The 15,798-nt window shown below is 38.1% G+C and overlaps 1 protein-coding gene across 3 annotated transcripts in view; it reads left to right on the top strand.

Moving 5' to 3' along the window:
* Window positions 1-15,798, top strand: part of LOC148950256 (cancer-related nucleoside-triphosphatase homolog) — a 121,772-nt gene that overhangs the window by 75,121 nt on the left and 30,853 nt on the right. For all 3 annotated transcript variants that reach the window (XM_089091532.1, XM_089091531.1, XM_089091533.1), the window contains exon 3: window positions 14,589-14,688. In XM_089091532.1, the coding sequence (XP_088947658.1) occupies window positions 14,589-14,688 (100 nt within the window). The remainder of the gene's footprint in view (window positions 1-14,588; window positions 14,689-15,798) is intronic.

Raw genomic sequence — 15,798 nt, 5'->3', positions numbered from 1 at the left:
AATTTGGTGTATGGCATATAAAAAGAGTTTCTTAATCATCAATATGATATTTTTACGCTTCTCAGCGTCGTGACCCCCCATTCTTTTTGACATCGCTATCTATCGCTGGCTAAATTGTCGGTTCTGAAATCCAATAATTAGGTAGCCTAAATATGACCGTCGCTGGCTCCATCACCTAATAGGTTAGCCCAAAAAGAGGTGACTTTAAGATGTTTATCGAAAAATTAAAAATATGAGAAAAGGGAGATCATCTGTGAAGCTAGTTTTCAGCGGCCGACATTTAAAATCCCTCTTAGAATACACTATTATGAACGCACTGACTAGTCTTCACAACTGATAAAATTATTGAATCAACTTCATGAACATGTGAAAGGCAGAATCAAGATCCGACTACTATTCACAACTTATTCTTTTGATTCAGATATCTAAGCCTCGACGCTCCCTTCATCGTTATATATTTCAATTCTTGGAGGGATAGAACATGCTGTCTTTTTGCACGTTTTACACGGTGCAGTGCAAGATAAGCCGTTTTAAAGCAGTTATATCTCTTTGAGCTACATTCCAGTTGACAGGAGCCTTTCTCGATTTTCAGAAGCAGATGAGGGGCTGGTGGGACGTCAGTAGTCAATGGATACAAGAAGTCATCTTAATTTTTCCAACCCTATTCCTCGGCTTTAAGTTCAAAATCAGGATCTCCACTCCATGCCTGAACTTGGTAGAAAACCCCGTAACTGTGGAATTTAGCCGCATCAGAAGTTGATGGTAACTGTTCTGGGTGAATGAACGTGCTAGCAGTAGTCAACTTCTTTTTAAAACTTCCCTGCGGAGTTCATTCAGATTTTCCCATTTTGATGAGCCATATATCATGAGCAGAGTGTTTTCTCCAGCAACCCTTACTTCTTCCTTTGAAGCTGACTTCAGCATGAAAACTTCAGCTGATGTACGAAAATAGGCATCGCCATTAGCTTCTTCAAAGCAAGGCCTTTTCCCACACTTGTGGATCCGTGAAGTAGAGTCACTGCCTAAGATGGCGTGAGCAAAAAGAATCAGACGGCATGTCTCTTCGCCCAGTTTCTCTTTCAATTTGTGAATGTCCGATATTCGGGGAGCTTTGTTCGACATTGGCTCAGGTGCAGAGAATAGTTTCTTGCTTGATAGGTCACCATGATAATGCAATAGAACCGAAAGATCAGTATCATCTCCAATGAGAGCAGTGTCATAATACCGGAAAGAATCTACAACAGCGTGCACAGCTGGAACATCTGCATCACCTGGTGCCTGGACTACGATAAAGCCCTTTGATCGGAGATAAACAGCCAACGCGCAGATAAACCCGACCTTATTTTTCTTGCTGGACAAGAACTCATCCTTTTTACCTTCAGCTGCATATCAGCTGTAAAGAAGGTCTCACGGCCGATTATACGACTTCTCTTTGACTGGACCATACCCTTTATGGTAGTTCCACCATCGTAGCCGTCAAACACAATAGTGGCACATGGATATTTTGGGATCATGTAAGTAGCATAATGGTCAAGGATTTCGGAGTGTCGTTCATTTTTGGCCCATAGAATTGTGTGCAGAAGAGCCCCACCGTCGATGGTATATCGATTGTCCTTGGGAAGGGGATTAGAGCACTCCTGAAGATTGCAATCCTCTGCTATAGCATTGACAAACTCTGGCTTGTTCGGAGACTGGAGCATGCAAGAACTGTCAAAAATTGATGCCGGGTAAGAACACAGTTCGTATTGAAAGTCCTCAGATTCTGTGAGATTGATCCTCTTTGCTAGCGTGATGAACCTCTGAAAAAGGAGAGTAAGATCAAGTCTTTTGCAGTCTCCATGTGGATTCTGCTTTACAGTAAATTCAAGTTCCTGTGGCTTCTGTCGAAATACAAAATTAGTCACTTGCTTTCCAGACATGGAGTCAATGATTTTTAGGCCTAAATCTCTAGCGGAATCAACGTTGGGAGATTCGTTGGCTGTCATACCGTTGGTGATGTTTCTTAGTTGAAGATCCCCATTAAATCGTGATCCTTTTTCTAAGAAATTGATAACGATCTGGGTGTCTTTACAGTCTCTTAGCTGCCTTGGCTCGGATGTTTCCTTATGTTGTTCACTAGTTCCATAGAAAACCTGTGACATACCATCCATCAGAAGATTTAGTGCAGAGCAGACTGGTCGAGACAACCCATAAAGACCTTTGAACCTCTGTCATACCACTTCCCTTGGTAAAACCACCAGCAGTTTTGAGACAACGCATGAGCTCTTGCTCAATGACAAGATCCGTGAAGAGCCCAGCCCAGAATCTATCATGACGTCTGATCACATGCATTCAATACTGGAAGGTTTGTTATACGGTGGAGTGAAACTTGATAAACATTCGCAGTGAAACGTTTTTAGCTTGTTAGGTGGCGAATATATCGAATGACTTTTTTTTATCTATAGATGGCAAGATATCAGACACGGTTATTAACGTGACTAGATAAAGGATAAATCGGGGTAATTTTTAATTGTGACTTTTTAGCTTATGGCTTTATCAGAGAAATCACTTGGAAAAAGCGTGAGACAAAACGTCGATATAATTCATTGCCTACGAAGGTAATGAAAGTGCTGTAGCTGCATTCTGTGAGTTAACTGGTCTTCTAAACGAGCCAATCATAATTTATCAGCCCACTTATTTCTTTTTTTTACCAACAATCGACGAATTGGTGGACAATAAGTGCTAAAAGAAACATGTCAAATGAAAATAAAAAAGTGCATATTGATGAATATGAAATGGGTTTTCTAGTAGACACTACATCAGGCTAATTGCATTTTTGGGCTCAGCTCATCATTTTATGTCAGAATAGTTGCCTTCTAATAGTATGGTGAAAAAGAGGTCACAATGATGAGAAGGGTAAAATCACATATTGATGATTATGAAACTTTTTTCTTGGACACTGTACATCAAATTTGCTTTATTTTTGGGCTCAGCTCTTCATTTTACATCGGGACGGTACTTCATATACAGAAAAACGAACATTTACCAACAGTTAATTTTTTTTCAGAAAAAACTGAATAATTGACCCGAAAAAAAAAAAAAAAATAAGTTTTGCGTCGACCTAGAATGTGCAACTTTGGATATGTTATTGAGCTTTTTTTCTCTACAACATGGTATAAAAATCATTTCTGTTGCAATTTGTTTGGGGTCGACCTGTATTTTTGGCTAGTTTGCCTGTTCTACTTCTAGGCTCAAGCGTTTTGCCGCTCCGTTTTGGCAAGATTTTCGGTGAAATCCCCAAAACTTCCGAGGTAGTGAAAACCGCAAGGCCTTGTGGGCCTATTGGTAAATTCTGGCTTGATTTCACTGCAATTTTTATTTAATTTTTGATGGTGTATTAAGTACAAAAGGAAATATTTATAATATAATTCGTTCTGGTATAGCGTCAAATATGCAGTAGGTCTTATGCTTTTACCGTTAGGGAAACGGGCAGTAGCCAAACTCTTGTTTGTAGTGAAGAATATAGGTGTCTTGAACAGTTTTGGAAAGAGCTAATAAAATTACACTGAATCCCCATGACTTTTGGAATAAAATATCGCTAATATTTTTTTGGGATGGGGGGGGGTGTCGGGCCGTGGGTTAGCTCCCATCATTTTTCATCGATAATTTTATTCGGTGGGGGATGGGCATCGGGCTATGGAAGGCCAGGGATGAGTTCCCATAAAATTTGGAATAAAATATCGTTAATATTTTTTTTGAGGGGGTGGGGGTCTGGCCATGTAGGGAGGGCAAGGGGTTAGCTCCCTTAAGTTTTGGAATAAAATATCGTTGATAATTGTTTTTGAGTGGGGGTGGGGGTCGGGCTTATCTGATCTGTAAACTATTCTAAAAACACTCGCATAAAAAACCTTATGTACCCCCAGGGTATAACAACCAACACTTACCCTTAGGCTGTGGGGGGTTGTGTTGCCCATGGATGTTTTGTTATCTGATTTTTTGACTTATTTTGAGAAAACGGCTATATAAAAAATTCGATCTGACGAATTTTAGGTAAAGAGGGCAGAGGGGCTAGTTACCCTCCGGTCCCTTTCGACTCTTAAAAAAGAGAACTAGAACTTTCAATTTCTCATAGAATGAACTTCCTCCAAAGTTTATACGACCTTTCCTTCCATAAAAATCTTATATGCCCCCGGGGTATAATTTACAACACTTGCCCCAGGGTTCTGGGGGGTTGTGTAAACCCTGGAATTTTTATTATATGATCTTTTTTCTATTTTGGACAGAATTAATATCTCAAAATTTGATCCGACGCATTTGGGGAAAAAAGAGTTGGTGAGGGAGGGTGGGAGAGGCTAGTTGTCATCAGATCACTTTTGACTCTCAAAAAGGGAACTAGCACTTTCAATTTTTAGTGATTTTAGTCCCCTCCGAAGTTTAACCCTTCCGTAAGAATGGCTATCTCAAAATTTTGAAGAACCCTCTGGGCATAAGTTATTACCCTTCTCCTGGGCTCTGGTTGGGGTTATGATGACCCCAAAGTTTTTGTTATATGATCATTGGACTATTTCAAACAAAATGGCTATCTGAAAAATCTCAATTGAAGGCTTGTGGGGTGGTGAATGCATTTGGGGTGGGGTGTTTTAGAGTGGGGGGGGGTAGATGCCCTCCAATCACTTTTGATTCTTAAAAAAGTAAATATGACTTCCGATATCCAATCGAATGAGATACGACCACCCCTTCCATATGAAGTGCTTCTAGGCTATAAAAATTATAAAACATTGGAGCCTTATGACCATAGAGTTGGTGGGGGAGGAAAGTTGCCATCTGATCAATTTTGACTCTTAAAAAAGGAACTAAAACTTTCAATTTCTAATCATTTGAGTTTTCTTCGAAGATTATATGACCACTTCTTCCACAAAAACCTTAGATACCCCCGGGGCATAAGTTACAACCCTTCCCCGGGTTCTGGTGGGGCTATGTTGACTCCAAAGTTTTTATTATCTGATTGTTGGACTATTTCAAACATAATTGCTATCTAAAAGTTTTGATCGGATGTATTTAAGGAAAAGAGGGTGTGTGTGTGTGTGGGGGGGGGGGGTAGATACCCTCCGATAACTTTTGATGAATCTTAAAAAGATAGGAGTTTTTGTTATTTGATGTTTAAACTATTTTGAAACAAAATGGCTATCTCAAAATTTTGATTGGATGCATTTGGGGAAAAAGGGCCTTTGGAGGGGCTAGTTGCCCTCCGATCACTTTTGACTCTTAAAAATGGCACTAAAAATTCCGATTTACAATCGAATGAGCCCCCTCCGAAGTTGCCACTGGATCACTTTTGACTCTTAAAAAGGGAATTACGATTGCCAATTTCTAATCACTTAAGTTCCCTCCCAAGTTTATACGACCATCTCTTCCATAAAAACCTTATATGTCATCCGGGGCTTAACCTACAACCCTTCCGGGGGGTATATTGACCCCGAAGTTTTTGTTATCTGATCGTTGGTCTGTTACAAACAAACTGATTGTCTCAATATTTTCATCGGATACACTTGGGGAAAAGAGGGTGTGTATGTAGGAAGGAGTGGATGCCCTCCCATCATTTTTTACTTATTAAAAAGGTAACTAGAAATTTCAATTTTCAATCAAATGAGCCTCCTCTGAAGTTTATATGACAATCCCGTACATAAAAACCTTATTTGCCCCCGGGGCATAACTGAGTACACTTGCCCCGGGCTCTGGGGGGTTGTGTCAACACCGGAGTTTTGTTATCTGATGTTTGAACTATTTTTAACAAAAAGGCTATCTCAAATTTTTATCGGATGGGTATGGGGAACAAAGGGCGGGGGGGGGGCTAGTGGCCCTACGATCTTTTTTTACTCTTAAAAAAGTGAACTAGAACTTTCAATTCCAATCAAATGAGCCCCCCTCTGAAATAAATACGAGCATCCCTTCCATAAGAACCATCTGTCTCCCCAGGGCATAACTTATAAAGCCTGTCCCTGGCCCTGGGAGGCTTTGTTGCCCCGGAGTTATTGTTGTCTGATATTTGAGCTACTTTTAACAAAATGGCTTTCTCAAAATTTTTATCGTATACTTTCTGGGAAAAAAGGGCATGGGGGTCCGTTGCCCTCCCATCACTTTTGACTCTTAAAAAGGGCACTAGAACTTACGATTTCTAATTGAATGAGCCCCCTCCGAAGTTTATACGACCACCCTTCCAAAGAAAACTATATGCCCCCCTGACATAACTTAAGACACTTGCCCCAGGGCTCCGGAAGGTTGTGTCGTCCCAGGAGTTTTAGTTATCTAACTTTTGAACTATTTTTAACAAAATGACATCTCAAAATTTTATCGGATGGGTCTGGGGAAAAAAGGGTGGTGGGGGGGGTGGTGGTGGTAGTTGCTCTCCGATCTCTTTTGACTCTTAAAAAATGAACTAGAAATTTCAATTTTCAATCAAATGACCCCCCTCCGAAGTTTATACGAGCACCCCTTCCATAAGAACCATATTTGCCCCCAGGGCATAACTTACAACGCCTGTCCCCTGGCCCTGAGGGGTTTAGTCGCCGTGGAGTTTTTGTTATTTTATTTTTGAACTATTTTCAACAAAAGGGCTATCTCAAAATTTTTATTGCATGCATTTGGGAAAAAAGAACCCGGGGGGGGGTGTTGCACTCTGATTCATTTTTACTCCTAAAAAAGGGCAACTATAACTTCTGATTTCCAATTGAATCAACCACCTCCGTAGTTTATACGAGCACCCCTTCCATATGAAGAGCCTTTGGGGGAAAAAAATAACAAAGCATTGAAGCCTAATGGCCTTTACTATAGACAACGCTATAGCGTTGCCTCTGATAGTATACGTTATCGAGAAAGATATGTATGTTTGAACTTTACTTTCCAAAAAGACGAAGAGTATTCAGGTGAGCCTTTTACAGAATGTTAATACTACTACCACACTACTACATTTACAATATAGAGGGGAAATCAAAAGACACTAAGTGCATGCACATGGTCAAAAGAGCGTATCTCAAGAATGGATTTGGGTATTAAGTTGGATATTTCAGAGAATACTTAAAAGGGGAGATCATTTGACCAAAAGGTAATAAGTTCACGCTACTAATAATGCTTCTACTACTGCTACATTTACTTCTGCTACTGCTACTTCTATTGCAACCAATTGTAAGGCTAAGAGCATTAAGAAAATTCCAAGAAGTATATGAATATACAGGCTATCAAAAGGACTTATCAGCAATGTCATAGCAACGGCTAATTGTATTAAGTTGAAATTTGCAGAACTTGATGAGAGGGATGTTCAACTGAACTAAAGTAAATACGTTAATACTACTGCTGCTACTAGTAGCCTACTAGTATCATTACTATTAATACTACTACTAGTACTACTGATATTACTACTGTGACTACTATTACAACTATACCTAAGGGTACCAAGTTAAAATATTCAGAGAATATTGAGGGGAGAAGGTGAACTGAATCACAACACGTCGTCTGTATAGGCAGATTGTCAAAAGGGCGTATCAGGAATAACTTAGGAACAGTTTGGTGTGTGAAGTTGAAACTAACAGGGCTTATTGTAGGAAATGTTGGACTAACCAAAAGACAATATTTGCATCCCAATGCTACTGCTTCTACTGATACTACTGCGACTGCTACTATTATTATTACTTCTACTGCTACTACTGCCACTAAAGTTAAGGGTATTTCTATTAAGAATACTATTACTACTATTACTGCTGCTCTACTACTGCTGCTACTAAAAGTCAGGATATTAAGGTGAAAATTTTGGGAAATATTCAAACTGTTAGGAATTAAATTGAAACGCACTATGCCCACACAGGTTGTCAAGAGGACGTATCAGAAATCCTTTAGGGGTGGTTGATTGTATTTAGTTGAAACTTTCATCGTGTGTTGAAGGGCGTATTGAAGAAACGAATATGCACATATGCGCACACTGCTACTACAACTATTGCTACTACGCAACCTAATGGTATTAAGGTGAAGCTTTCAAGGAATACTTTGGCAGATGTTGAAATAAATCAAAACGAACTATGAGCATGTAGATTTTCAAAAAGGTGACAAAGCAATGTCTCCAAGAATGGCTTATATTATTAAGTTAGGTCTTTAAGGGTAAGTTGTGGCGGATTTTGAACTAGCCAGAAGGCAATATGTGTACACTATTAATATTACCACTACAGTTACTGTAACTAATGGCGCAAAGTGTATTAAGATAAAACTTTTTGGGAATGTTTAGGGAGATTTTCAACTAAACGAAATAAATATATGCATGCAGGTTTTCGAAAAGGGCATATAAGCAATACCGCTCTATTATAGCTAGCAATATCATTGAAACTTTTCAATGAGCTAATTCGGTTTGAAATTAAAAGTTCTAGTGCCCTTTTTAAGAGTGAAAAGTGATTGGAAGGCAAGCAGCCCTTCTTCAAAACCTATTAGTTTTCCGAACACATCCAATCAAATTTTTGAGACAGCCATTTTGTTCAGCATAGTAGGACGGTCTGGTAACTATATATCTAGGGATATTGGGCATGTCAACCCCCCACAGTTATACAGTTTGCCCATTCTGCTGTGAAACTGACTGTTGCTTTAACATTAGATCAGAAGGCACTGTTGTATGGTTGCCAATAAGACATCTCAGCATATCTCGAGAACGACTGGGGATATTAAATTGAAACTTTCAGGGCTACTAGTGTTACTAATTCTACTCTTACAATTTAAATAAATCTAAAGAGTGCAACTGTGTCTAGGTTTTCAAAGAGTATAGGTAGAATTTTTTGGGTTTTAAGGTCAACTTGAGGAGGTATAAAATTGAAATAAAAATGATATTTGTGTCAGGGTTAAAACTTGTTGAAAAAGTTATTCCAACATACAAGTAGCAAGCCAAACTATGGATTTCTTTTAGAAAAAAACTGAAAAGATATAAAATACTATTTTTTTTCCATGAAAAAGACAATGTCAATAAAAACGAACAGAAATTAATTTAATAAACTTTCTCCACAAAACAAGTTTTTCAAATAAGAGTTACGATCTCCATTAAGCCAAAAATAAGCAAAAATAAAGTCAAATAATCTTCCAAGCGCAAAACTACCACAAATCACCAATAATAAATACATGAAACCCAAAACGAACAGAAAATACAAAAGATAACCGATTCAAACTCAAAACGAGCAAAAATTAACATGAGTAGGGCTGAAAACCTCCATGCCATCTCACGTCTTTATTTGTTTGTTTATTTTTATTCCCTATTGTGATCGAACCAAAGGTACTAAGTATCGAGAAATGGTTCATTGGAAAGGAAATTTAAACTCCAAGTACTCTTTAAAGTCAAAGTGATTAAATGGTAACCAACCCCTTAACGTTCGTTCCTGAGAAATTACAGATACGCCCCTTTGACAACCTAGATACAAATGGTGTCTTTTGATTTAGTCCAACATTACAATCAAAATTTCCTGGCAATTTCAACTTAGTAATCTGAGCTGTTTTTGACGTACTGCAGATACGCTCTAGGGCTAGTGCACTATCTAATAGTCGACAGTGATTTAATGGCAAATAACCCCCCTTTCAGGCCCACCATTTACCAAAAAATACCCTATCAGACTTTTGAGGTATTTATTTTCGTAAACGTAGTCGGGGAAAATGGAGGGCATGAAAGGGGCGTTAGTCTTTCTCCAATCACTTTCAACTATTAAAAAAGGCCCTAGCCCTATCAATTTCCGATCAAATGAGCCCTTTTGAAGTTTCTACGACAACGCTTTCAATAAAAACCTTATATGTCCCCAGGGTATAACTTACAACCTTTGCCCTGGGGACTCTGGTGGGTTTGTCATCCTTAAATACATAATTTCCAGAACTTTCAACTACGTTGAACAAAATAGCTATCTCTTTAAATAAGTTTGGTTGAATGTGTTTGGGGAAATGGTGCACAAACACATTCAATAAAAATTTTTGATTTATCAGTTTTGTTCAACGTAGGCAAACTTTCTTGAAATTACGTTTTTTAGGAAGATAGCCCCGTTAGAGCTCTTACTGGAAGGGTTTTAAGTTATCGCCTAGGGGTATGTTAGGTTTATATAGAAAGTTGTTGTAGAAATTTCAAAAGGGGTTCATTTGATTGGAAATTGAAATTGCCCTTTTTAATAGTCGAAAGTGATTGGAGGGCAACTAACTCCCCTCTCACGCCCAACTTTTCCCCGAACACATCCAAACAAAATTTTGAGAGAGCCATTTTATTCAACGTAGTTTTAAGATCTGTAAATTAGGTCTTTGATGATGACAACCCCCTCATAGCCTTCAGGGCAAGGGTCGTAAGTTATGCACTGGGAACATATAAGGTTTTTATAGAACGCGTTGTCGTAGAAAATTCAAAAAGGGCTCATTCGATTAGAAATTGAAATGGCTAGTGCCCTTTTTAATAGTCGAAGGAAGTTGGAAGGCAACTAACAGCCCTTCCATGCCCAATATTTCCCCAACCAAATTGGATTCAATCAAAATTTTGAGATAGCCATTTTGTTCCACGTAGTAAAAGTTCAGGATATTATGCCTTTGAGCAGGACACTCCCCCCACAGTCTTCAGGGCAACGGTTCTAAGTTTTGCCCTGGGGTCATATAAGTTTTTATTGAAATCTTTGTCGTAGAAACTTGAAAAAGGGCTCATTCGATTGGAAATTCAAATGTCTAGAGCCCTTTTTTATAGTCGAAAGTGATTTGAGGGCAACTAGCCCCCCTCTCTCGCCCACCTGTTCCCCAAACACATCCAATCAAAATTTTAGATAGCCATTTTGTTCAGTGTTCTGGATTTCCAGATAGAAATATTGTTTTTAAGGAGGACACTTCCTCTAAAGCCCTCAAGGCAAGGGTTGTAAGTTATGCCCTGGGGGCATATATGGTTTTTGTAGAACGTCTCGTCGTAGAAACTTCAAAAAGGGCTCATTCGAGTGCCCTTTTTAATAGTCGAAAGTGATTGGAAGGCAACTAACACCCCTTCCACGCCCACCATTTTCCAAAAACATATCTAATCAAATTATTTAGATAGCCATTTTGTTCCACGCGGTTTCAAGTCCAGGAAATTATACCTTTAAGCAGGACATTCCCCCCACAGTCTTCAGGTCAAAGGTTTTAAGTTATGCCCCGGGAACACATAAGGTTTTATTGAAATCTTTGTCGTAGAAACTGGAAAAAGGGCTCATTCGATTGGAAATTCAAAGGGCTAGTGCTTTGAATGTCCAATCGAATGAGCCTTTTTTTGAAATTTCTACGACAACGCCTTCTATAAAAACATTATGTGCCCCCAGGGCATAACTTACAACCCTTGCCCTGAAGGCTGTGGGGGAGTGTCCTCCTCAAAAACATAATTTCTATCTGGAAATCAACTACGCTGAAAAAAATGGCTATCCCAAAATTTTGATCTGGTGTGTTTCGTGAAATGGTGGGCGTGGAAGGGGTGTTAGTTGCCTTACAATCTTTTTCGACTATTAAAAAAGGCACTAGCTACTCCAATTTCCAATTGAATGAGCCCTTTTCGAAGTTTCTACGACAACTTCTTCGATGCGAAGTACCCTGCTCCAAAGGAAAAAAAATTAATAAATGATACATTCTGCCAAAATCGTTCTTATATGCCCTCAGGGTATAACTTAAAACCCTTGCCCCGCGGGTTTTGGGGGAGTGTTCTCCTCAAAAAGATATTTTCTATCTGGAAATCAACTACGCTGAACAAAATGGCTATCTCAAAATTTTGATTGGATGTGTTTGGGGGAATGATGGGCGTAGGTGGGGGGGGGGGGGCTAGTTGTCCTCCAATCACTTCTGACTATTAAAAAGACACTAGCCACTCCAATTTCCAATTGAAGTTTCTACGACAACTCCTTCGATACGAAGTGCCCGGGTATGGAGAAACAAAAAAAAAATAATACATTGTGCCCACATCGTTCTTTACTTAGGCAGCGCTATCGCGCTGCCTATGATTCTTCTCAGTTTGTCACTCAGTTTGGGAATATAGGGTTGAACAGTGAAAAGTTTCTCATCACCGACCAAAGGGTAATTCTGTCGGGGGTTGTGGAGTTGATACATTTTTTTCTGTCTATTTTTGTTTTTTTTCTATGATGGATTGAAGTAACTTTATGGGATATCCATTGCAAAATGAAATGTTGCTCAATGTTGGGATTATGGTAGCTTCTGAGCATATTCTTGTTACAGGATTAAATAAAAAAAACAAGTTTTTTTTAACTGAAAGTAAGGAACGACGTTAAAACTTAAAACGAACAGAAATTATTCCATATATGAAAGGGGCTGTCCCCTCCTCAACGCCTCGCTCTTTACGCTAAAGTTTAACTTTCTCACAACTCTATTTTTTTTTAAAATAAAAAACTTTAGCGTAAAGAGCGATACGTTGATGAGGGGACAGACCCTTTCTTGTTACAGGATTAAATAAAAAAAACATCGTTCTTTACTTAGGTAGTGCTATCGCGCTGCCTATGATTCTTCTCAGTTTGTTACTCAATTTGGGAATATAGGGTTGAACAGTGAAAAGTTTCTCATCACCCACCAAAGGGATAATATTCTTGAGTTACAGGATTAAATAAAAAAAACAAGTTTTTTTTAACTGAAAGTAAGGAACGACATTAAAACTTAAAACGAACAGAAATTATTCCGTATATGAAAGGGGCTGTCCCCTCCACAAAGCCTCGCTCTTTACGCTAAAGTTTTTTATTTAAAAAAAATAGTGTTGTGAGAAAGTCAAACCTTAGCGTAAAGAGCGAGGCGTTGAGGAGGGGACAGACCCTTTCATATACGGAATAATATCTGTTCGTTTTAAGTTTTAACGTCGTTCCTTACTTTCAGCTAGAAAAAACTTGTTTTTTTATTCAATTTTTGAATGTTTTTGAATTAATGCAGGTTTTGATTTTGGCTCACCGTACATATATAACTAAAACAAAATTTGCATATTAATTTTATTATTTTTGGTTAAATGGATTTCTCGAAACTTGTTTAATTTTATTTATGAACGTTTTTATTAGTAATAAATATACGTAACTTACGAATTAACTTACATAACGACCTTCTATATTCATATATTTTTAATACGTATATTAGGGGGTTCGCCCCCTAGTCAATAACTTGCTCTTTAAGCTAAAGTTCGGATTTTGTTCCAATTCTTTAAAAATGACCGCTTAATCACAAAGGCCGTTAATTCTTTGGCTTAAAGAGCGAGGTATTGACTAGAGGGTGAACCCAATCATATACGTAATATTTTCTGTTCGTTATAACTTTTGATGTCGCTGCTTATTTTCAGTTGAAAGAATTGTTTTTTTTATTTAATTTCGGATCTTTTTTTTAAATAATGCTGGGAAATCCGGCGTCCCCTTCATAGTAATGTCTCTTCCCCCATGAAAACTTCCTTCATGGAAAGATCCTCCCACATAACCCCCGACCCCCCCCCACCCCCACTACCAGAAAAAATCCCCCCTGAAGACGTCTGTAGACTTCCCAATAACCAATACTATATGTTAACATTGGGTAAAGTTAATAACTTTCAGCCCCCCCCCCCGGGGACTTTGGGGAATTAAGTCATCCTAAAAGACATATTTATCATATTTTCGACCATGCTGAACAAAATGGCTATCTCAAAATTTTGATCGGGTGACTTTGGGAAAAAATGAGCCAGGGAGGGGGCCTAGTTGCCCTCCATTTTTTTGGTCACTTAAAAAGGGCACTAGAACTTTTAATTTCCGTTCCAATGAGCCCTCCCACGATATTCTAGGACCACTGGGTCGATACGATTGCCCGTGGGAAAAAAATAAGCACGCATACGTGATCTTTCTTCTGGCAAAAAAAAACGCAAAATTCCACATTTTTGTAGTTAGGAGCTTGAAACCTCTACAGTATGGTTCTCTGATACGCTGAATATGATGGTGTGATGCTCATTAAGGTTCTATAGCTTTTGAGGGTCTTTCCCCCTTTTTTCGAAAATCAGCCAAATTTTCTCAGGGGCTTAACTTTTGATGGGTAGGACTAAACTTGATGAAACCTATATATTTGAAATCACCATTAAAATCTGATTCTTTTGATGTATCTATTGGTATCAAAATCCAGTTTTCTAGAGTTTCGGTTACCATTGAGCTGTGTCGCTCTTTACTTACAGTTCGTTACCACGAACTGTTTGATCAACCAAAGATATAACTACTCTTCTTTTTACACAAGGAGGGTGGTTGGAGAAAATTTTAAATATTTATCGTTATGTGTAGGCTTTCTATAAAGGGTACATTTTTTAAAGGATAATTGTTGTTTTCGATGCGTTGCTATACGGATAGTAAACTTGAATATAAGATATCTGCCCACGTATTTATGTTAGAGCGTTGAATTCAGGCTACATTTGATGGAACCATGGGCAGATGGAACGTAGATTTGCTTGTTAGAGCAATTGGTTTGTGAGAGCTATTAATTATTCTTTGTTAATCGGTACACAGGAATAACTTGTTTTATTACATTGCATTTATGTTGCAAGAAAAAAAATTGGCACGCTAAAACGCCTATTTTCACAAGGTTTTCTTATTGCACACGTTTCTATTTCATTCCAGAGAATACTTTCAGCCTGAGTGGACAGCTGGGCCAATGATCTCTAAATATCAAGTAAATATGTTGGATTTGGAGCAAATTACTTTAAAGGAGCTTGAACATGTAAGATGCTTTTTATTTTCTTTTTTCCGAAATTTTATCACAAGTATTTTGTATTGCCACGCCTTTCGCCACTCTATTATCGCAGTGTGGATTTTGCTGATTTTAACGTCGCACTTTTACTAAAAAAGTGGATAGATTATATAGCAAGAACTTGGTTTGGAAAGCCTATATCAACACTAACTTTTTCCTAATTTTTTTCTACTAATGCTTTCTTTGCCCCTATCTTTAGATTCATCATTCAGATAAGAAACTGCTGTTCCAACCTTCAATCTTTTTTGAATAAAAAAAATTAGTCTTATGACTAGTTAGTCTCTGATTGGTCAATAAAAAAAGAAAACTGCGCTTGAAATCTGAACAAGCCCAACATACCAAATTATGTACAAGACAAATCGTATACGCTGAGCGGTACATTATTTCCTCTTATCCACAAATGCAACTACAGTATGGCTTGGATATTGATCCGTTTCAGTTGGTAGAGAGGTGTCAAAAGCATGACTCACGAGCCATGAGTAGCCCTCAGAGATCGTTTATACTTCTGTTTGACTATTTTTTTTTCAAAATTAGTTTCATTTAGAGTTCTTTGACCTGACTTTTTGAAAAGTTCATTGTGCTGTGACGTATTGCTTGTTAAATATAATAATTTGTGTAAACCTTTTTAATTTTCACTGGACTGTACTTCGGAAGACATTTTCATTTGCACCGTACCTGTTAGCTTAATAACATTGAGTAGGTTTGCTGTGTGCAGGAGTTTTTTCAACTTGCTTGTTTTTTTTTAGGATCTAGTGTTAGAGAAGTTTATTTTAAGTTTCCCTTCTATCTTATTCAGTTTTGAATTAAAGTTTTAAATTCAGTTTTGAATTAAAGTATTAAATTCAGTTTCCAATCAAAGTCTTAAATTTTGTTTATGTTCGGTTTTCAAATAGTTCGTGGCAACGAACTATAAGTAAGGAGCGACCCGGCTCAATAGTAACTGAAACTCTTAAAAACGGAATTTTTGTACCAATAGATCCATGAAAAGAATCGTATTCTTATGATGATTTCAAGTATATAAGTTTCATCAAGTTTAGTCCTACCCATCAAAAGTTTGAGAAATTTTGCCTGAATTTCGGA

Source organism: Artemia sp. Qi Xiang Cuo, chromosome 7, assembly GCF_049724085.1.
Source record: "Artemia sp. Qi Xiang Cuo chromosome 7, ASM4972408v1, whole genome shotgun sequence".
NCBI classification, from domain to species: Eukaryota; Metazoa; Arthropoda; class Branchiopoda; order Anostraca; family Artemiidae; genus Artemia; species Artemia sp. Qi Xiang Cuo.
The sequence above is the reverse complement of the archived record's forward strand: the minus strand, read 5'-3'. Positions and strand labels throughout refer to the sequence as shown.